At 38.1% G+C, this 24077-nt stretch overlaps 2 protein-coding genes across 3 annotated transcripts; one reads left to right on the top strand and one right to left on the bottom strand.

The window, feature by feature from the left end:
- Positions 1-13169: 13169 nt before the first annotated feature.
- On the top strand, positions 13170-15175 carry LOC104103820 (uncharacterized). Of its 2 annotated transcripts, none has more exons than XM_009611753.4 (2): positions 13170-13540; positions 14707-15175. In XM_009611753.4, the coding sequence occupies exons 1-2, from the start codon at positions 13315-13317 to the stop codon at positions 14880-14882; spliced, it is 402 nt and encodes a 133-aa protein (XP_009610048.1). In that variant the 5' UTR covers positions 13170-13314; the 3' UTR covers positions 14883-15175. The 2 variants fall into 2 exon arrangements, with proteins under 2 accessions (XP_009610048.1, XP_009610055.1); XM_009611760.4 differs by having other exon boundaries at positions 13173-13540; positions 14710-15175.
- Positions 15047-18373, bottom strand: LOC104103833 (monooxygenase 3-like). Its single transcript, XM_009611772.4, has 6 exons — positions 17823-18373; positions 17583-17729; positions 17093-17158; positions 16829-16994; positions 16344-16572; positions 15047-15754 (listed from the first exon to the last, which is right to left on the bottom strand). Exons 1-6 carry the CDS (start codon positions 18053-18055, stop codon positions 15231-15233), a joined length of 1365 nt encoding a protein of 454 aa, XP_009610067.1. The 5' UTR covers positions 18056-18373; the 3' UTR covers positions 15047-15230.
- Positions 18374-24077: the final 5704 nt, after the last annotated feature.

Below are 24077 nucleotides of genomic sequence, written 5' to 3'. Positions count from 1 at the left end.
CATCAAGGATTTCTCAAAAGTGGTGAACCCCTTGTGCAAGCTGCTAGAAAATGATGCAAAGTTTGTGTTCAATAAAGATTGCATGAAAGCTTTTAAGCTTCTCAAGTATAAATTGACAACCACTCCCATCATTACCGCACCCAATTGGAGCTCACCATTTGAGCTCATGTGCGATGCTCGTGACGTTGTGATAGGAGTGGTTTTGGGGCAAAGGGTCAACAAGATATTTCATCCGGTCTATTATGCAAGCAAGATGATGAATGACGTCCAAGTAAATTATACGGTGACTGAAAAAGAGTTATTACCCATTGTCTTTGCCATGGAAAAGTTCAGGCCATATCTCATGGGTGCCAAAGTGATTGTGCACACCGATCACGCGTCACTCTGTTACTTGATGACCAAAAAGGACTCGAAGGCTAGGTTGATGAGATGGGTTCTTCTACTTCAAGAGTTTGAACTTGAAATCATTGATAGAAAAGGAAGTGATAATCAAGTGGCGGACCACTTTTCCCGCTTAGAAGAGGAGGGGAGGCCCCACGATGGACTCGAAATTAATGATTCGTTCCCGGATGAACAACTCCTCTCTGTACCTTTGAATGGTATGCCTTAGTTCGCCGATGTGGCTAAATTTCTTGTGACCGGCATTGTCCCGAGTGAGCTCTCTTCTAACCAAAGAAAGAAACTCAAACGGGACAGCTTGGATTATTATTGGGACGAGCCCTATCTTTTCAAGATTTGCAATGATGGTGAGATCCGGAGATGTGTCCCGGAAGAGGAGCAAATGAATATTCTTGATGCTTGCCATTCCTCGCCCTACGGTGGTCATCATGGTGGGGCAAGAACTGCTTCAAAGGTTCTTAACTGTGGATTTTATTGGCCGACCCTGTTTAAAGATGAAAGTGAGCTTGTTAAGAGGTGTGATGAATGCCAAAGAGCTGGTGGAATTTCCAAGAAGGATGAAATGCCTCTCACCACTATTCTTGAGATCGATATTTTTGACGTGTGGGGCATAGACTTCATGGGGCCTTTTTGTGAGTTCGTGTGGTAACACTTACATTTTGGTTGCTGTTGATTATGTTTCCAAGTGGGTTGAAGCTGTAGCTTTGCCCAACAATGAGGCACGGAGTGTGGTGGCGTTCTTAAAGAAAAGTATCTTCACAAGGTTTGGCACTCCAAGGGCGATCATCAGTGATGGGGGTTCTCATTTCTGCAACAAGGCCTTCGACACTTTAATTTCCAAATATGGTGTCAATCATAAGGTGTCAACCCCTTATCATCCCCAGGCTAGTGGACAAGTTGAAGTGTCCAACAGGGAGATAAAGAGCATATTCTCAAAAACTGTCAATGCAAACCAGACGGATTGGTCAAGGAAACTTGACGATGCTTTGTGGGCTTATAGAACTGCATACAAGACTCCAATTGGTATGTCTCCATATCGGTTGGTATTTGGGAAGGCATGCCATCTTCCGGTTGAGTTAGAGCACAAGTCCATGTGGGCGCTCAAGAAGTTAAACCTTGAATGGGATGTAGCAGCCAATCTCCGGGTAGAGCAACTCAATGAACTTGATGAATTCCGGTTTCATGCCTATTCCAGCTCGTCCTTGTATAAGGACAAAATGAAGTACTTACATGACAAATATGCCCAGAACAAAGAATTCAAGAAGGGTGACTTGGTTCTTCTATTCAACTCTCGGTTACAACTGTTTACGGGAAAGCTCAAGTCAAAATGGAGTGGCCCTTTTGAGGTGGTGCACATGACTCCGTTTGGTGCTCTTGACTTGAAAAACAAAAATGGTGAAATCTTCAGAGTTAATGGGCACCGAGTGAAGCATTACCTTGGCAAGTTTGATGACAGCCATATGGTGTCCTTGATCAATTTCCAATGATGTTGGTAACATGCGTCGTGCCACGACATTAAATCAGGCGCTTCTTGGGAGGCAACCTATGTGTTTTTCTTTCTTTTTTGATTTTCTTCTTAGATTAGGCTTTATTTTGAACTAACTAGTTGTGAGCTTTGTGTACGAATTGTTTGTGCAGTACAGGACTGTTGCTGGAAAAGTTTGCCTAAGTCCAGGGAATTACGCGGACCGCGCTCAAAATTTCACGGTCAGCGAGAGCTTTTCGCGGAGGCGCAAATTGTCAGTGGGCGCAGACTTGAAAAGTCCAGAATATCAACTCTCTGAAGTTCTATTCACATCCGCGTGCGTAATTTCACGGTCCGCATTGATCTTACGTGGCCGCGCCCGTTAATCCGCTCTCAGCGGACCTGTTTCTGAAAAGGCTCTTCGAAAGGTAAAAAGCGCGAACCGCGGTGGAATTTCGCAGACTGCGCTCAGGTCAGTCGGTGGGACCTCTAGGGTTGGTATAAATAGGAAGTCCTTAGGACTTTTACACTTTTCGAACCCCACACTCTCACCGAAATAGACCACTGTTCATCCTCCCCTTCTTACACTTTCAATTTCATATCTCATTAATCAAGAAACAATTTCCTACTACAAATCCACATCTGGTATGCTCAAATCTTTACATTAATTTCATCTTTTGATTTTCTTTTCTTCTAGTTTTACTTTTTCTTTTTTAGGGTTTAACACATGTCATGATCTCAAAATGATGCTTGATTGATGCTAAAATTGCATGTGGGTAATGTTTAATGTCTAATGGGGGATAAGGTTGTTCACTATGCTTGTTAATTGCCTAAAATTTTGCACTAAGTGAAACCCTAAGTCTTAAATAATTCATCAGTGCCAGTATGATTTGAATTTCGCGGACTGCGGTTCAAATTACGTGGTCCGCGTTCATGCCTTTGTGCAAACTGGGTAGGCATATATGTACGTGGACGTAGTGATTTTTTCGCGATCATCGGTTGACTTACGCAACCGTGTCCATAATTTTACGGACCGCATTCATGAGCTTTAGAAAATTAGCAAATTGATTCCGCGGCCGCGTTTATTTTTACGCGGGCCGCGTCTGTTATTTCGCGGTCGTGCCTATTATTTCGCGGTCAACGGAAACCAATGTTCAAAGAGTTGGAAGTCTGGTCTCAACTCTTTCACGACCGCGCTCCTTTTCACGTGGACCGCGCTGCCTTCCGCGGCCGCGCTCCTTTTTACGCTGTCAGTGAACCCCTGCTTTGAGAAACACTGTGATCATTTCATCTGCTTTCTTTTGCTGATTCCTTGAACGACAATACTAATGAGCTTTACTGATTGTGTATGCAGATAATGGTGCGATCTCGTGGCGGTCCTGAAAAATCACAAGGAAGGGGAGAATCCTCCCGAGGCCGGGGCAGAGGGAAACAGACTGCACCCTTAGAACCTAAAAGGGTCATTGGCAAGAAGCAAACCCTCCGAAGACCCACTCCCGACTCTTCTGAGACTAGTGAATATGTCCCTTCCCTGGAGATTTCTGAAGGGGAAGCTGCACAACCCCAACAAGAGGCTCAATCACAACCCTACCTCCTCGTCAATGAATCTACCTCCTTGTCTGGGTCGTTTGATGGCTCAGGGGGAGGTAGTGAGACTTCGACACCACCTGCCCCACCTGTTGCAACTCCGGCCTCAACAGTGGCTCCAATTAATATTAATGATGAAGAGGATATCCCGGATGACGGGAGAGGTGGTGATACCCAGGTTAGAGGTTTGATTAGATCAAGGAAGCCGACAGTGTGGTCAGATAGGTTCGTGAGTGAGAAGGCCTACCACAAATTCCGGGAATGGTGGCCACAAAGGTCGCTCACCCTTGAGCGACATTTCATAGAAAGAGACCTTCTCCCCCACAACCCGAACGTGAAGAGACAGTTTGATGAAAGAGGGGGGTGGAAATTCTTCACTAGCAAGTTGCCAGAAGCAAATGAGTACCTAGTCAAGGAATTATACACCAATGTCGCCCACATCAAAAGGGCACCTGTGTGACTAAGGTACGGAACTGGAAGATCAGATTTGATGGCAAGACACTGAACATATATGCCGGGTTTGATGATGTGGACAAATACCTGTACTTGGAGAAAGTAGCATTAGATGAGGCAGCCCGTCCATGGCTTGCAGAGGTGATAGCCACCCCTGGGACAACACCGGCTTGGCTTACACCGGGAGTCTCAATTGCCAGAAACACCCTTAGCTTTGAAGCCAAAGGGTGGCGCACCTTTATCTGTAGCCGCCTTGATCCGTGCCAGCATGACAGTGACATTCCACTCTCTCGGGCGATCCTCATAGCATTCATCATGGCGGGGTACCCAATAAATGTGGGGAACCTTATGGCCCAGAACATATCTAAGGCAACCGAAAAGGAGGAAAGTTCCTACCCTTGCCCCAATTTCATCACTATGTACCTAGAGGACCAGGGGGTTGAGGGGAGACACTTTGACACGAAGGTGAAGCCGAAAAGTCCCTTCTCTTGGTATACCTTTAGGGAGCAGAAAACTCGAAGTACAAAGGCAAAGCCACTACCTCCACTGGCCAGTTTAAAGAGCCAAGGGTAGTGGCCACTGGTTCCGAGCCTTCCACAACTGAGGGTTCTTCGGCTGCTATGCCACCTCCCTCATCCGGGCCATCTATCACAGCCCCATTATCTGTGCCCTAATCTTTCGCATATCCTCAGACTTCACTGCGGGTCTCTCAAATGCTATCCAACATCAACAACTGGTTACAGACAGCTACATCAAAGCTATCCGTCTTATCCAGTGCAGTCGCAACTCAGGCAGTCCCAGCACAGCTTCAGGTACCTTCATCAGTGAAGGATTCATTGAAGGAGCTTCAGGACAACCAGAAGAAGCTCCTGGACAACCAAAAGAAAATCCTAGAGACATTAGATACTCATGGGAAGGTGATTAAGGAGCTGGGAAAGAAGGTCAAAAATATGAAGAAGACTCAAGCTTCAAAAGAGTCAGTGGAGCTGCTGAAGAAGGAGGTAGAGAAGTTCACTTCTATCGGAGATATTCCACTGGACCTGTTTATGGAGGAGACTGCCCCTGCATCACAGACAACACAGGCATCAAAGTAGGAGTCTAATAGAGAGCCGATGAGAAGATTTGTGGTACCCCAGACCGAGGACTTGGAGATTCAGTTAGAGGATCCTGATGGAGCTGATGAGCCTCTACAGTTTGAGGACCCTACCAGAGTACCTGATCCCATGCATACAGAGACCACATAGGGAGTTTTCTCTACTCTCTATCCCTCCCCTGATCTTATTGTTACTTTTAACATTGAGGACAATGCTAACTTCTATTTTTTTTTGGGGGGGGGGGGTCTTATTTTTATTTGATGACTTTGATGGCTGGCATGTAATAATTATGATACTATTTTTCTTTATTTTTACTTATCGTCATTTTCATTTTCGTTATTTTTCACTTTTGGTATGTATATAACTTTACCATTCCATGTATATATTCATCCCCATTTTGTGTATATTCGTTTCACTCCCCTATTGTACATATTCATTTTACTTTCCGTATTTTACTTTATAACTTTTTTTGTAATTTTCCTTAATAGCTTAGCTTCTTATTTCCCCTAGAACTTGCCCTGAATGTTTGTCTAGGCGAAATTCTAAGTGTAGCTCGACTCGAGAAGTGATTGTAGGCTCTCCTTGGTCCCATTTAAACTGTGAAAGCTTCCGTATCCTACCAATATGATATCCCTAGTCAACCCCTTTGATCCTGAGCCTTTTTCATTCAATAGACACATTACAAGCCTTCATCCATTTTATAATGACCCTCTCGTGGCACCCAATCTTTTTTTAGCATTCATGATGAGCAATTAGCTAAAACATAAATTTGGAGGAGAGACAAGGAATTTCAAAGTGATGAAAGGTACAAATAACAAAAGGAATTGATGATAAGGAAAGGCAAAGAAAATGTGAAGAGTTAGAAAGAAATCAAAAAGAAAGAAATATGTCAAAAAGAAAGAAAAGGTTGAAGGGATTCAAAGAAAACAATGTTGAAAGTCATGGAATGATGAGAAAAGGAAAAAAATGATTGTCATGAACAAGAAAGAGTGACAATGTGTCTCTCTAGTTCCCCTAAGGAAGAAGAAAATGACTCAAAGAGTCAAGAAAGTATGAGCCAAAATGAGAAAATGGAGTGCTTAAGGAAAGATGACACTATCATAGTTCATTATGTCCTACCTTGATCCAAAAAGCCTTCATTATATCCCGCTAAATCCCTATAGGATTTCAAGTTGAGCAAGCTTACATTAGTGGTGATTTACATGAGGGGCAAGCTTATGGTACTTAGAGCCGGACTTGTGACATTTTTTTGAGAGTGATGAGCGCACTTCTTTACAATCCCTGTTTTGAGTGTCGCATTCTATAAGGTGAGATTAGCTCATGGAGAGTAGAGGAGGAGGAGTCTGGGATCCACAATGAGCTGTGTGAGAGAGCGAGCTTCCTTGATGAATTGAGTCAACTCTTCATGCTTTTGTGTCACATTAGAACTAAGGAACTCAATAAGTCATAGCATGGGGTTGTTGATAATGCATTTGTGTTGAGGGTAATTGTTAGTCCCAATTGATGCTTGATGAAGTCACCTTAGGAAAGCTGAAATTTTCCTTTCTTTTTCTTGTGGAGGTGGGAATTTGCTTGTTTGCTTGAGGACAAGCAAAAGCTTAAGTTTGGGGGAGTTGATAACTAGGGATTTTAGCCGATTATTTGCTCTCTTTTGCTTAGGTTTTGAGTTAAAAATGCGTAAAGGTATTCCCGAAAACTAACTTAATGTGCTTGCTTGCAGGGTTTGGTCAAAATGAGGCAAAAAATCCATAATCAACTCATGAAGGAATCAAACTTGCACGAATCCAAGGCTGAGACTGGAGCGATGAGAGCGGCAGAAAAGCGCGTCCACGTAAGGAACACCGCTGAGGCGGCCACTATCACGCGGTCCACAAAAGTAGATTCAGAGAAGCTACTTTGAGTACTACAATCACCGTTGACCGCGTTGGAAAAGCGCGGCCGCGAAATCTTTTGCGCGGACGCAAATGGAATTCCGCTGAGAGTGCATCTTGAGGTTCAGAGACCCTGCAAGTCGAGCTTAACTGAAGAATGCGGTTCGCGTCCAAATTATGCGGTCGCGATGGAAGCACACGTGGACGCGGTTGAAGTAACGTGGTCCACGAAACTAAGCCCAATCGAAGTCCAATATTGAGGAAACGTGGACCACGCTAATTATTACGTGGTCGCGAAAGCTCAAGCGCGGACGCGGTCAGAATTACGTATCCGCGAATCCTCAGCAGGGGCATTTTTATTCAAAAATTTCAGCCTAGTATAAATAGATCCTTTTATCAATTTTATGTTAATTTTTGTTGAGGAGAGCACGTGAACGACTGGGTTTTTCCTTTTTTGGGCAAGTTTAGAGTAGATTTACCTTCAAACTTTAGATTTTCATCTTGTACTTTAATATTATGGCTTATAATTCATCTTTATCTTCGATTTCTGCTACTATTATGAGTAGCTAGACCTTATTGCTAGGGTTGTGACCCAATCTTAGTGTGGGTATTTAACGGGTCTTGAATTTTCGGGCTTAATTATTCATGGGTTAGTGATATTTAGCCTAATCCATGCTAAAATTGTTGAATTAGTGGTTGCAAACACTGACTCATGCCTTTATGACTTAGGCTCTCTTGAGAAAGAGGGACTAAGTCTAGAAAAATTAGGCTAACAAGGAATTGGGGTGAACTCAAGAGATTGATAATCCCAATTAAAGGGTTAAACCTAGAGATAGTAATACCCGACTTGAGCCAATTTCACTCGTATTATATGAACACCCATTTGGGTTTGAGAAATCCAAATCGGGCAAAGTCACTCAAATTACCGAGAGGTATAGAGTGAGCACTCATGTGTGATAGTTATATCACAACCCCAATCATAACAAGCTTGTCCTAGATTCTCTATACCCATTTGATATTCACCTAGGCGGAAGTCACTTCCTTAGTGCCTTTTAACACTTGAAAACTTTCACCAAAAATATTGTATTTAGCTTACACTCAGCATACAATAGTATAAAATTAGAATAGAATCAATCGCAACAATGCTTGAAAGTGCAACTAGGAACAACACGCACATCTAGATTAGTTACCTACCCAACTCCAAACCAAATTAACTCCCTGTGGAAATCGATCCCGACCTTATTGGGTAAAACTGCATCGACCATCCTCGCTACTCTATAGTGGTGTAGGTTTGGCCTCGATCATGGTACTGACATGACTGAGATTCCAAATAAAGTAGCTACATGGAACCTACCAAGGGCACCTCAACTTACTGTTGACCAATATAATCAGATCATGAAATGCGCAACAAAGATCTACCTAAGGAGACTATGGACAACATAGGAGGTATAACTTATTCCTTAATGACTAGAATAGAAAAGAAACAATGGATAATTGATACAGGGGCAACTAACCATATGGTATCTAGCTTAGACATGTTAAATGACATTAAGACAGTTAGTTCAATTAAAGGTAGAGAAGTTCTACCTAATGGAGATATCACAATGGTAACACATATTGGTAGTTGCAGACTCACAGAGGCAGGAAAAGTGCAAGATGTATTGTATGTCCATGATTTTGAGTATAATTTGTTATTTGTTTCTAAGGTAACCAGGGATATCCACTGTTTTTGTTTCTTTCTACCCTGAATTTTGCCTGTTCCAAGACCTCTCCACTGGGATTGTGAAGGGGATTGGTAGAGAAAAAGATGGACTCTACTTACTAGTTCATAAAGCTTCTACTAGAACTGGGGATAATGAGCATCTAGCAGTACAAGGTCACACTGCACAAGCAACAAATGAGGATCTACTACTATGGCATAAAAGATTAGCACATGCATCTGGAGGATCTATGAGAGAATTACTTGGATACAAGTTAGAGTATTGTAAATCCATTGTAGAAAATTGTGATGTTTGTCCATTTTTAGACATGTAAGGCAGTTTTTCCCTTTAAGTAGTAGCAAATATGTCAAAGCTTTCCAATTGTTACATCAAGATGTATGAGGACCCTATAGTACACCAACATTTGATGGAAATAAATTTTTTCTCACAATTGTGGATGACTTCTCTCGTGTGACCTGGATATTCCTTTTAAAACTAAAATGTGATGTGATAGTTGTTCTTAAATCCTTTTTGAAGCTGATACAAACTCATATTAATGGACTAGTACAGACTGTTAGATCTGATAATGGTGGTGAGTTTGTATACACAACGATGAAAGATTTGCTTAAGTCATTGAGTATAGCTTATCAAAGAACATGCACTTATACACCCTAACAGAATGGTGTAGCTGAGAGAAAGCACATACACCTTCTAGAGGTTGCAAGGGCAATCAGATTTCAAGGCCATATTCTACTATATTTTTTGGGGACATTGTGTTCTAGCTGCAACATATGTGATCAACAAGTTGCCATAAAAAATACTTGCTAGAAAGTCACATTATGAGTTGTTGTTTGGGAAGAAACCATATATAACTCATTTGAGGACAATGGGATGTCTTTACTATGCTAGTGCTATGCCAAGAATTGACAAGTTTGCAAGCAGAGCAGTAAAGGCAGTCTTCATGGGATATTCTGGTATCACCAAGGGTTATGTGTTGTATGACTTGGAAAGGCACACATATTTTGTCAATAGAGATGTGGTTTTCACAGAGAATGTATTTCCATTTCAACTTAACAAGGATCATTCAACACATCCATCCTTGGAATCCTTTCCAGATGAATTGCCTGATGCTAATAGCATGACATAAGATATGCCTACTGATGCAATCTTTAATCCTGTTACAACAGAAATTACTTATTCTGCAGAAGCCATTCATTCAACTGATACTAATGTCTCACCTTCCACTTCTACTAGTACTCCTACTCTTGCTGCTGAATATCCTGTTGAGACTGCTGAGGAGTCTGCTTTTCCACCTATAATTTCACATCCTATTGAAGCTGCTGAGGAATCTATGTTTTCTCTTGCACCTACCACTATAATCATTCCTCTAAGGAGGCCACATAGTGAGTCTAATGGGCCACTTTGGTTGACAGATTATGTTAGTAACAGACCTTCTAGGAACCATGTCTTATATCCTATTAGTGACTATGTTTCTTATACATGTTATCCCCTTGCCATTAAGCTCATCTGAGTGTGTTCTCTTTTGTAGTAGAACCTAAATCTTTTCAGGAAGCCTATAAGGATAGGAGATGGGTTGAAGCCATGCAAGTAGAAATTCAAGCCATGCAAAACATTAAGGCCTGGGAACTGGTTCCCTTACCTCAGAGGAAGAAACTAATTGGTTGTAAATGGGTATACAAGGTGAAACTCAAAGCTACTGGTGAAGTAAAAAGATTTAAGGCAAGGCTTGTCGCTAAGGGTTACAACCAAAGAGAGGGTCTTGATTGTCTCACTTTCAACAAAGCAACCTAGGCTATTTCTCTATTCACCAAATAGTATGGCACTAACATTGTTGTGATACTTGTATATGTGGATGACATGCTGGTCAGAGGAAATAATTTGCAACTCATTGAGGCCACTAAAGCAACCTTTTCAAGCATTTAAAATCAAAGACTTAGGAGAATTGAAATTCTTTCTTGGGATGGAGTTCAACATGTCCAACAAAGGCATACTAATCAACCAAAGGAAGTATGCACTGAAAATTATATCAGAGTTAGGACTTGGTGGTACCAAACCAGCTTGGACTCTTTTGGAAACCAATGTGAAGCTAACATCTCCAGAGTTGGACAAGCTGTTAGGCACATCAAAAGATCAGCTACTTGCAGATGCAGGAGAATACAAAGGCTTATTGAAAAATTGTTGTATCTAACCATAACCAGTCATGACATTGCCTTCTCAATTCAGACCCCCAGTCAATTCCTACAATAGCCTAAAAGATCTCATTGGGATGCATCAATGAGAGTGGTGAAATATGTTAAAAGGGAGCCAGGACTGGGGATACTATTGAGCAGCCAGAGCTCAAACCAACTGAAGGTCTTTTGTGATGCAAACTGGGCATCATGTCCTAACACTAGGAAATCAGTGTCAGGATACTTAATCAAGTATGGAGATTCCTTAATTTCTTGGAAATCCAAGAAACAAAATATAGTCTCAAAAAGTTCAGCTGAAGCTGAGTATAGGAGCATGGCCAGTGCAGTTTCTCAGGTTGTATGGTTAACAACTTTATTAAAGGAATTGGGGACAGAGGTTGAGCAACCAATTGTTGTGTATAGTGACAGCAAAGCTGCATTACATATTGCAGCCAACCCAGTGTTCCATGAGAGAGCAAAGCATATATAAATTGATTGTCACGTCATTAGACAAAAGATTCAAGAAGGATTGATTACGACTCAATATGTGGGATCAAGAGATCAATAAGCAGACACATTAACAAAAGGTCTGGGAAGGCCACAACATGAGTATTTGATTGCCAAGCTAGGTGTGTTGAATGTCTTTGCACCCAAAAACTTGAGGGGGAGTGATAAAATACTTAGGAGTAACTTGGAGTGTATGTACAAAGGGGCTATAGCTGTAAATAGGAGTGTATACAATTAGTGGCTACTTAATTAATATACACGTGTATAGTTGGTTAGCCGGTTAGAAGCTTCTTTATAGAGTTGTACTCTCATTTAAAGTGTAACTAATTTTCATTTCCAATACAGAAAATTCACTCTCTGCATTTCTGTTCTTCTCTTCTTGCATGAGCTACATGATAGGTTTAGGGATTGACATTGCCTCTGATCCGTAGAAATAATCAATTTTTTCCTGTATTGGCCGCAGAGGCGGATGCAATGTATTACCTACGGATTCAACTGAACGCATAACTTTCGACGCGGAGTAGAAATTTGTAAGTAAAAATTCATTAAAATTGCAAAAATAGTAGATTTGAATCCATAACTTTAAAAATATAATGGGTTCAATGTTAAATTTTTTAAAATTAAACCCATAAAATTTAAATCCTGAATCCGCCTCTGATTGGCCGGTGAGTCTTATCTTTCATTAGTCCCTTAACCAAGATTAAATAAAGTTATAAGACTAGTATATATAGATAGGTCAAACTTAAACAATATTGCCATGCTGCCTGATTCGGTCAATGAACATCCTAATGATCTAATTTCAATGGTACAAGTAAATCACTTGGTCCACTCCATCATAGTAGGGATAGATCAATAGCAATTTTCAGTTGGCTTTCAGGTAATAACTAACAAATATTGTTATCAACAATTTGAAAATACATGACGATTAATTAATTAATTAGTTATAGTTCTTGTAAGCTTTTCAACATATTTGTAAGTTAAAATTATGTTTAGAGTCTAAGTGCGATTCTTTCATGTGTTTGTTGATCTAAATTATATGCATTATACTAATCAATTTACCTTGATTTTTCACGTGAGAACTCGACATACTCTTTTCCAAATAACATGTTCTTACCTTACACTTTATTGAATAGCAGCTTAATATAGTAAAAGTTGCTGCATTCTAGAAAGTATATGATCTAATCCTTACCCAAAAGTAACTCCTCAACAGGAAAAAGGAGAAAAGGTTAACCTTTATATCCTAGGAATGATCCATTATTTTGATAATTTTATTCTTATTCACTAAGAAAGTAAATTTTCAAGAATCAAATAGTATTTTGATTTAGTAATTGTTTTGAAAATATTTAATTAAAGTTGAAAAACTAAAGCATTTGAACTTAAAAAAATAGTATTTGAAAATAGGAATCAAGTTATATGCATTCATAGAGTAAAGAATTTTACATCATCAACTCAATCTAATCAATTATAGAGATTATTACTCTATTTTTAAGTTTATCGCATCAAGCTTGCTCAGAAAATTTACTTGTTATTTTAAGTCAACTTAAACTGATGATTAAAATTTCTAGGGCAAAATATAAAATTGGCCAATTGATCAAAATAACTGTATTCGCTAGCCCAAAAATATAATAATATATATATATATATATATAGAGAGAGAGAGAGAGCTAATATTATTTTTAAGAGCTCCTAAAGATATATATTTTTAAAATTTATACTGTGGACAAAACTTGAACTCTTACAAAATAATGTAAGCACTAGCAGTAAGTTTTTGTCCCTTTCTTTTTTGAGATATTGAAAAATAGAATGTTCTGCGCAGTACGTTATGTAGGACCGTCGGTGATAATTTCACATATATAGGTCCCCTCGAATTTTCTTATTATTTCCTTTTTCTATTAGAGATGTCCATTTCCACGCTGCCGCTACAAGTTGTCAACTTCCAAGAACCCGCGTAAATAACAGTCAAAACAACTCTTTTTTTCTCTCTTCCAAATCCAAAGACTCAATTTTTTTGCCATTCCTTTCAATTCTGTAATCTTTACAAGAAAAACCATGTACCGTTCATCTAGTACCACACGAGTATCTGACGAGTTCTTTTCTCCAAATCTCAAATCAACAATTACATCTGCTGAAACTGAAGAACTGCCAATTTTCAATCCTCAATCACACGTTGCTAAAAAAGAAAGAAGTCGACTCAGATCTGCTGAAAATTCCATTCATCTCATCCCTTTAATACTGTTGCTTTCTGCTTTCATTTTGTGGGTTTTCTCTAGCCCTGGTAATCTTTACTAAACCCCCCCTAAATCTTAGTCTTGTTTTTGCTAGCTGAATATGTTTGAAGATTTCTTTTTATGATGTGTAGATTTGGTTTATTCATGTACAGCTGAATTTTGCCGACCCATTTGGTTATACTTCATCTTTTTTACTTTGTGATATTGTACTTTTTGCAACATGGAATAATGTGGAAACAAGATGGAGATTGGCTGTGAATTTGTAAATGGCATCTTTTGATAGTTTTCGAGTTGATTTTTTTAATTATATGCTGCACCTCTTTGAACATCTGACTTTGAGTAAAGTTACAGTCATCAACAGGATTTGGAAAAAAGATAATTGCCGCTTTATGATGCTTTTCACAAAAGAGATTGAAGAGAATCAGATCTTTTGCCTATAGAAGAGACATTACGACTCGAGTTTTTCTTTTCTTTTATTTTTTGTTGTTTTGTTTTTCAGCCGTTGATACTTTGGATCATATGGATGCACTTTCATGTTTTTGGGGGTTCTCTGTTGTCTGTATTTAAGATTAAATTGGAGATTTGTGGATAGTTTTTTCCCCCACATTGAACATTTGACTAGATTCCCAGCTTTCAGCTTGCTAATGTGTAATGTGTTAACATGAGTATTTCATCAATAGGCAATATTGGCTGCTCGTAATTTTTGTATAGTCGGTAAATGATCATGGAATTCACTCGAAATGATCATACATATAGAAATAGAGAACAAGCTGTGCAACAGATCAACAATCATCATATCCATACATTGTTTAGTTAAGAGAATTGCCATTGAACTGTTAAGACAGAAACTGTTCGAAAATTTTCCAGAATAACTTTCTGTCGACATACAAGGTTATGATGCTGGTCAGAGTCCCTCTGTCTAGATCATTCTGCCGTTATATAATGGTGGTCTCTAGCTCTGAGGTACATTAGACAATTCCCAAATATTTGCTGTTTGGTTTTTGTGTTTTGGTTCTGAGGCAACACAATTGACTTTTTCCTCTACTGTTCTTTGCTTTGTATTGTGTACTTCTAGTTGAGTTATCCCCATTTTTACCCATTTTTGTTGGACCTTAAAATGTTAATGTTTTATCTACGCTACCATTATTCTGAATGAGGAAAAATCGCTTATGACTATCAATTTGCTGTTAAGACATATTTCTATCCTGCACAGCAGTTACTATGGTGAATAAAGCTGATTCAATTGTTGCCAGAGTCAACACTTCTGTAACACAAACTGAAATCAATGGAGGCAGTTCAAAGAGCAGTTTCACATCAAAGCTGGAATCAGAGGAAATCGATCCAACTGATAAGTCCATAGGTCAAGAAAATAACGAAGCTGAAGGATGACAAGAATGAAGTTCCGTTGCTCATCTAGAATAGACAACATCGATCGTGGTGCTTATGTTAGATTAGTGAACTGTATACAATATATATATATATAGAGGTGATATCCCGCTGGTGTTTTGGAAAAAATTAACTATTGTCCCAAAGTGTAGCTATAAAAGAAAGTGTTATAGTGAATGGTTTCCCCTTTTTGTAATGCTGAAGCATATTCTGATTTCTGATACAGAAGCATAAGTATAGCTAATAGCAAGTTTCCTGATATGAAGAATGAATTACAAAACTGGATTTTACTTCAATACACTCTGCCTACTGCTATTGGCAAGCTATTGCTAAGTATTCCTCCCTCAAAAGCTAATGCCTGTCTCTTTTAGTTTGCTCAAATTCATAATTGGCATGTCTCGTCAATGTTCTGGGCTTAATCAGCTTAGGCACAATGATGTTATTTCTAACAGAACATATCAGTTTATTCTCAGACTGCAGCAATGCTCCCACGCGATTTGCCATTACTGTTAATGGAAAGACACGACGCCATCTTTCACTTCCATATGTTTTGAATGCATCCTCCACAGAAATATGTTTAGACTTCATTGCTTCTGCTAGCTTTTCTGTCAAAACTATCGAATCCTCCAATGCACAACAAGCACCTTGACCCATGTTTGGTGTCATTGGATGCCATGCATCTCCCACGAGCACAGTTCTTCCAATAGAAGGTGGAGGACTTATTAAGGGCCAAAGCCATCGGTCATAAAGGGGATTTCTTGTTAATGTATCGTCTGCTGTACAATTAATCAGGGTTAACATGTCCGCGACCGGCCAATCTCTAACCAGCTCTTTAGCTTGCTGTCTCAAAATAGATGGATCTGTGATCCTTGGGCCTGCAAAAGAGATTCAAAAGTTGGAAGGGTGCTAACAGAAAAGTGCTGGCCAACTTGTCAATCTGGTTTAACTCTATTTTGATTAACAACTGGTATCACATGGGAAACATTTGCTGTCAATAACATGGAATAACAACCCCACACTAAATAGAACAAAAGTTGGAAGTCTATCATATGCACATGAGGCATATTTACTCCTGATTCTTTTGGGGCACTGGTGGAATAATGAGTGCTGAAATTTAAACTCACACGTCTGACCTTTTCAATTGATTGTCACTCTAATAGGCACATTTTGCACAGACGTCCGGTGACCAATAGGTCATAGCCTCAATTGAGGTGTTTATACGAAAAATATTGGCAAGTTTAGGAGTCTGTCTATGTATTCCGCCATTAATGTTATTGAGCCCCCCGACCAACAAGGTTGAAGTTCAGGTAACCAACCAATTAGGCTACCATAATTCCCCTATTTACAACAATCTGATTATAACATTTTAGCCGGTTAACATAAATGTGATCCAAAAAGAAGTACCTTAAGATTAATGCAGAGATGAAGAACTAGAACCGATAGTAGATTTTATGGAGTATATACCTGGAGATGAGCTGTTGCACATGACAAACCAATAGACCTTGGTTTTAGAAGCAGGAACATATCCAGCACGTAATCCTCTTCCATAGGTGTAGTTTACTTTTGGTTCATATGGCTGTCCTTCAGGGAAATATCCTAGGCCTCGGAATGCAATATGCCCTGCATACTTAGGCTCTCGAAATCCCATCCACCTAGCCGTTGGTGACCAGACGCCATCACAAGCTATCACTACCTGTAGCGAATGTTAAAGATATAATTTAAGTAAATAAAAGTGTGCCATCTAATAGTTTAAAGCTTTCAGATGACATAATCACACAAGTCGAGCAGACAGAAATCCTGAGTTTAAGTTTCACTGTGCCACTCATTACAAAAAAAGAAGAAGAATTTTCACGTGCACAGGAGGGGATGAAGTTGCAGGGCCAGGCTAGATAAATAAGTCTATTTGGTAGTTAGGAAAATGTCTATGCAATAATAGCATGCAGATTTACCTCAGCAGATAACCGATTTCCATCTTCAAGTTGCAATAAGTTATTACTGCCATTTTCACTTGTTTCAATCTTGGCCAACTTTGAGGAAAAAGAAATAGCATCTGGTGGTAGCTTACTAGCTAGTGTTTCAAGTAAGACTCTCCTCTCCACTACCCGGAGTTCTTGACTGTTCCATTTTCATGGGATCAGTTGAAGAAGAGTAAGAATTGCCTGGTAAATTACCATTGAAAAACACATAAATCGGAAAAAGATCATCACTATTACCTTTTGTCCTCGTCTTTAAACCCGAAGGCGTTCAACTCCTTTCCATCATCTGATTTTATTACTATCCTGCAAAAGCAGATAACATCAATCTTTTCATGTTTAATACTGGTTAATTAATTAAGAGATACAAAGTTGTGTGCTAGTCACAGTGAGTAGCATTGCATATTCCAATAATTAAGCTTTATACTTTACATCGAACAGAACTCCACTGTCAACTACATTTCTATCAAGATTGAAATATCAGTATAGTTCTATTTAATTGGAGCATAACTGTTGTGTTGAGCCCCTAAGTCTCTGATATAAGAGACGGGTTTTGGATTTTAAGTTAGGTGTTCGACTCCTATTTTTGCACCTATATATAGAGTTCGAGTTGAAGCAATTAGTGTTACACTTACATCTGTCACAGCCAGCTATCAGCCAATGCTCGATATATATAACCAAATAAATTAGCAATTGTTTTGGCTAAAACAGAACAGTTGTAGGAACATACCCTTGAATTTCAAGAAACTGACTCCTAATTTCATCACCAATTCCAATAGCATCAAGTGCTTTCCATCCATTTTTAGAAAGTGTTATTGAGCTTCCTTCAGTTCTCAACGACTCAGCCTGCTCAAGCACCACGCTTCTAATACCAAACCTAAAAAATAACAACTCACACAATCATTAAAATACATTAAAACAAAAAAGAATAATCATTTGGATGCAAATCAAGTTTGTGAAGTTAATAAACCTCTGAAGTGAAACAGCAGAAGCAAGGCCAGCAATTCCAGCACCAACTATTACAATAGCTTCTTTTCTATCATCAGCTTTGGTATTTACAGTTGAGACAGACATGGGTCTGATCACTCCAACTCTAGGTGTTAGACATATTCTTTTCTGGAAATAACTAGAAACGTTAGTGGAAGAAATAGATACGCGCGACTTGGCATTTTGTATAATAGAAGAGATTAAAGCCATGGTCATCCAATTCGTTTGGAAACAATGGAAGAGTATAGAGGGAACAAAAATTCAAGAGGGTTATATATGTTCATATAGAAGAGGAGTTATGTTGACATAAATGAGTGAAAATCTGCTATTGGGAGTTTTAGTGCACTGGATTGTCTTTTTAGGTGTTTACCAATATGGTACGGCGTCATATTTCTTACACCATCATCAATGATACCATATAGGTAATCATGATTTTAAATTAATGAGTTCTACCTTCAAAGTTTTTGGCTAAAATTATGGTTCAAATTTAATATTTGTAAAAATTTTGCTAACCCTCATAGAAATACTGGATTTGAATGAACCTACTGTTGCACGCTGGTTTTATAGAATTTTTTTGAAATGTCAATGTATAGAAAAAAATCAAGATACACGTCCCATTACCACCAAGAAAAGTCTTCTTTTTTGTACAAGTTGGACACGTTAATGACTCCAAGACTTGTCCGTGGAAAGTTCGCCGTGACAGTCATCGCTATTTATCAAGTTCGAGTTGGACCCGGATGCCAAAAATATCTCTTGACATGTCGCCACTGTCCACCGGGTGTTCAAATTTGAACTGTAATCGCTATTTGAACCGTAAAATTAACTTATTGATATCAGGTTATCAAGGTAATAGTTGGTAAATGGATTGAGATTTTATAATTAATAATTTAACGATTTGAAAATGAATTACTTAATTTTTTTATTGGATAAACCGTTAATTCATTAATTTTTTTTATATTTATACTTTTATATCTATGTATATAAAGTACTGTCATATATTCTTATCCATAAGAATTTAAGAAGAGACTAATAAGGGTGACACACAGTAAAAGATTTTTGAGAAAAGAGACAAAAAAGAAACTCCAATCCCAAAAATTATCATCTAAATTGATCTATGTGGAATGAGCTAAAACTGCTTAAATTTTAAAGTTATTCCTCTGAGGAAGTGAGTTTCTACGATCATTTGTTTGTATAGTAGAATCCAAGCTGATATCTTAAAAAGATTTGTGTCAGAAATTTTAATATGACTTCATATGCCTTCCTTGTTTCTTTTGATGCCTATGTTATTCAGATTATGTTCTGTTTCCTATTTCTTCTTTTTGTTTAGAGGTGAGGACAAAATGTTTAATTATATATAAGTTTCAAGATAAATGTTCATTATGGTAATTGAATGCAATTCGAAGGTGACATATCTTAAATTTTTTCTTTATCTCTAATTCCTTATTATTGACTATTTGATTTAGCTTATAAATCGCCAGATAATTGCTAATCTGTTATCAATCCGCCCGATATCTTATTGGTTGACTAACGAATTATTATATTTATAAACTAATAATTGATAAACTAAACCGTTAAACATAAATATTCGCATGATTCACCCGATAAACACCCCTACCGTCCACCCAATAACATATGGTGATTAGATGTGAAGGAAATTTAGTTAATGAAAATTGGACAAGTACGTAAAGCTAATTGCAAGCTGGTAAGGTTTGAATTGTAAGGTCAAAAAAGTAAGCTCGGATGAAACTTTTCATGTGTTTTCAAGGTAGAAATATTCGGACCCCTTAAACTTGATAATATTTATTTAGTTTCCTTTTAAATTTCATGTGATCTTTAATACCTCTCTGAACTTGAAAATTTGATAGTCTTGACCCCCTAGATGCTGGTGTGAAAAAGAGCCTGAATACACTTTCTTCTAGGCGCGTGAAAGGGAAGAAAAATAAAAAAATCAGCCTCCAAGTGGGATATTTTATAAATCAAAAAAGGGTCAGAACTATCCCTGAAGTATTGAAATTGGTACAAAATTGCCCTCTGTCCACCTATTTGAATAAAAATGCCCCTACCGTTATTTTTTTGGCTCAACATTACCCTTATTACTAACAGATAATTCATAAAAAAAATAATTAATTAATATCCACATGTCACCGTCCCATTAATCTAACATAAAATCCGCCAGTGAATTCCGCCCAAGTAGCAACAAGGCGGAGAGAGAGAGAGAGAGAGAGAGAGAGAGAGAGAGAGAGAGATAGTTATGTTTTAAAATCGGAGCGGGTCGATATTCAGACGGATTAAGGGTGAGTTTAGTTATATTTTAGTTGAAGTTTAAGTTAGGCCAATGGAACGGTGACACGTGGATATTAATTAAATATTTTTTTTCTAAAATTTTTTGTTAGTAATAAGGGTAATGTTGAGCCAAAAAAATAGCGGTAGGGGAATATTTATTCAAATAGGTGGACGGAGGGCATTTTTGTACCAATTTCGATACTTCAGGGGCAGTTTTGGCCCTTTTTCGTTTTATAAATATTAATTGCCACATAATCAAATATAATGATTATTTGTTCCAATAGTATTTCTCGTTGTTTCTTCTTAATATACATTGCATATTTTATCCCAATTGTACTTTTTTTTTAGATACAATGAATATATGTTTCAACTATGTATTTCTTATTTTTTTTTCAATCCAAATCTATAAAAGTTAGTTGAAACTCCATTATTCTTGGCCAAATAAAGAAGATTTAGCCAAAGTAATGAAGTTCAAATGGTGTATTTTCTACAAAGAGAAAAAATATTGTGTATTTCTATTTTTATTTTCATGCAATGACTATTTATTTAAGCTATGCATTTTTTTTCTGAGATAAACTCACAAATATTTGGTCGAAATTTTACTATTTTAAACTAAAATATTGATTTAGCCAATATATAAAGTTCCAACAACGTATTTTTATTATATTGTTTTAGATGTAATGATAATATATTGTTCTAACTGTATATTACTTCTTTTCCTACCAAATATTTAAAAGTAATATGAATAAAATATCATTATCTTTAGCCGAAAAACAATTATAGTCAAAATAATATTTTTTTTAATTTTATTTTATTTTATTTTACAGATTTTGGCACGAAAAAAATAATTTAAATAGTTGGTGAACTTAAAAAGATAAATATATATATTTTATTATTAAAAAATTCCATATGCACAAAACAAATCCATGTGGCAGTGCGTACGTTACACTCCGATGGATTACCAGCGTCCAAGGGGTCGAGGCTATGAAATCGCCAAGTTTAAAGGGGTATTAAAGAGCATGTGAAGTTTAAGGGGAAGCCAAACAAAAGTTACCAAGTTCAGGGGGTCCCGAACTATTCTGCCGTTTTCAATTAATAAGGTTCAATAAAATCGTGCTATTTGTATATCATGCCCATTTACAATTTTAAAATTAAAAAAATGATCTTAATAAAATCTTAATTGTTTGTCTAATTTTATGTTTAGTCGTGAAAGTATTTAGAATTGTCAATAGTTCCACTCGAAAAGGTCAATAATATTTAGAATGAGTTCTAAAAATTAAGATAATATAACAGAAAACAGGATCGAAAAATTGAACTGATATAAATTAGATTTCAAACGATTTTGTATTAGTTTTAGTGCCCATATGGATTACTAAAGAACTTGGTTCTTTACTGTGTTCCTTAAGCGTAAAGTAAATAAGCAATAAAATGAACACGACGATTTTTATGTGAAAAATCACCCGACTCAAAATGTGCAAAAATCACCTGAGGATTTGGTTCTTTAGAAATGTTAAGCAGCTACTTTGAGGACTTGGTTCTTTGAATATTTAGTCATATTTTGTTATTCATCAAAATATCAATACTCAACAAATTCCCCCTTTTTGATGATGACAAACTTTATACATAACAGAACCAGGTAATCACATGAAAGAATCAGATAATCACAACAAGTGACAAGTACTATTAAAAGACATGTATGTTCACAACCCACAACCTTTCAACCTTATCTTCCCCCTTTTGGCATCATCAAAAACACACAAAAAACTTTTAAACATTAAGCACATATAATGTAAGATTCAAGGCCAAACATGCTACAACACAAGCTTAAGAAAAGGCAAATAGACTAGGCTGATGATCCAATATAGTACAAAGCAGTAAAGCAGAGCAATAAGAGATATTAAGTAGTGCCAAAAGAAGCCCAGGGCCTTATCTTCATCATTAGAACAAAATAAACTAAGCATACTGCAAACTACTTAGACTAAGACACAAAAGAACAAAAGATAAGGCATCACTGGAAATGCAAAAGAACTAAGGACACTGGGAAGGAACATGTTCATGGGTGAGAAGCATAGGGGGTCAAAGCTTTCACAAGGGTGGCAATCTGTTGGGCATGAGACTCACTATCTCTTCTGAGCTCTTCTATGAGTTGCTTTGTTTCCTTTCTTAGCTGATTATTGTTTTCACGAGGCTTGGCATTCTCGGCAGCCCTACTGCTCCAAAGTAGAATAACAGATCATGTGGGTCCTCTAGCCTTGATCTACTCATACCCACACTGCTTGAGGGTAACAACATCCAAAACGTCATTGTGGTTTCCAAACTTAAGCTCAGGTAAGGCAATATTGAGCTTGTCAAACAACTCAGTCAACATGAAACCATATGGCATAACATGCTTGGGTTTGGAAGTATCTGCAGCTCTTGCCATGTGTTGAATCACCAGGCTAGGAAGATTGATAGGTTTACTAGTGTCAAGAAGCTCCATCACAACCATGTTCAGCAGAGTAGCTTCATGCCTTCTCTCAGACCTCTGAAGAATGCAGGAATTGACAAAATGAAGTAGTAATTTGTGGAAGGGAGTCATATCATTCTTGTACACTTTTTGGGGAGCATTTGGTTCAAACTTTTGGGAGAACTTCCTGGTGACCACAATGCAGTGTCAACATCATTGTCTATGGCTGGCCATTTCTTCTTCAAGTAATTGTCAAATCCCAAGGAAGAAATATTTAGAAGCATCCCCAGCTCCTCAACATCGAACTCCATTTCAAAGCCCATACCTTACTCTTGACTACCTTCTCATCAAATTTGAAATTTTCATAGAACTCCACCATAATAGGAACACATACCGAGGGGAAAGCTTTGAAAAATATGTGCTTCCACCCCTGTAGCTCAAGTTTTTCAACCAGTTGAGCCATCCCCTTCTCATCAGTGTTTGGAAGAATCTTCCCATTTAGCACTTTTTTGTTCTGAAACTCTGTGAGTCGATCAATTGCAACTGGCACATTCTTTCTTGTCTTACTCATACTGGCCCTTGCAGAAGAGGTAGTAGGTTTGGTGACTTTAACACCCTTTCTTTTTGGTGCATCAGACTTAGCTGGCAAGGCAGAGTCAGACTCATATTCTCCATCCACCTCAACAATAAGTTACACAATTGAGACCTTCTTCTTTGGATTCTTTGCATTTCTAGACTCCTTAATGATTTGTGCATCAATAACCTTTCTTTTACCCCTTGTGAGTGGAGTTCTGGAAGGAGGAGCCACTCCTTTTCTTGTGAAGACTGCTGACTTTGTAGCTTTTACAAGGGTCTTTCTGGATTTCTTCCCTACCTAAGATAGTGGCACATCATCTTCATCACTGCTAATTTCTTCATCTTCAGTGAAAGGAGTTAACAGAGACCCAGGTTCTTGAGCCCTTATCTCTTCACCAGTTTCTTCTGAAGGGGCTATGACAGTGTTTCCAATTGTCATGGATCCTTCAGATTCCTCACTCATATTCCCATATTATTCCTCACTCTCTTCATCACCTCCTTCACCCTCACTTACCCTTTCTTGATCCTCACCCTCACTTTCAGAATCCTCATCTTCTTCACCGTGATTTTCTTTTTCTGCAAAATCATTAACCTGTTCGCTTATTTTATCATCTGTATCACTCTCCTTCTCATCTCCAGATGCTCTCTCATTCTCTCTTTTCTTCTTCATTGGCTATGTTTTGAGCATCATGCTCCTCATGATTGTTCATAACTTCTTCTTCTTTTTCACCCCCATCATCTTCCTCATCCTCAGTCCAACTAAAAGAAAGGCCATCAAAAGCCTCATTTTGCACAACTTCTTTTCTTTCTTCCCCTTCAACCACATGCTCCATAGCCGTAGTATCTACCTCCTTCCCTAGATCCCCTGCACCCTTTTCTATAGTGAATTTCTTCACTTTAGTTTTTGGGTCACATTTTAATCTATACCCGCTT

The sequence above is a fragment of the Nicotiana tomentosiformis genome, chromosome 8 (genome assembly GCF_000390325.3).
Source record: "Nicotiana tomentosiformis chromosome 8, ASM39032v3, whole genome shotgun sequence".
In the NCBI taxonomy this organism is placed as follows: domain Eukaryota; kingdom Viridiplantae; phylum Streptophyta; class Magnoliopsida; order Solanales; family Solanaceae; genus Nicotiana; species Nicotiana tomentosiformis.
This window is presented reverse-complemented; position numbering and strand designations above follow the sequence as displayed.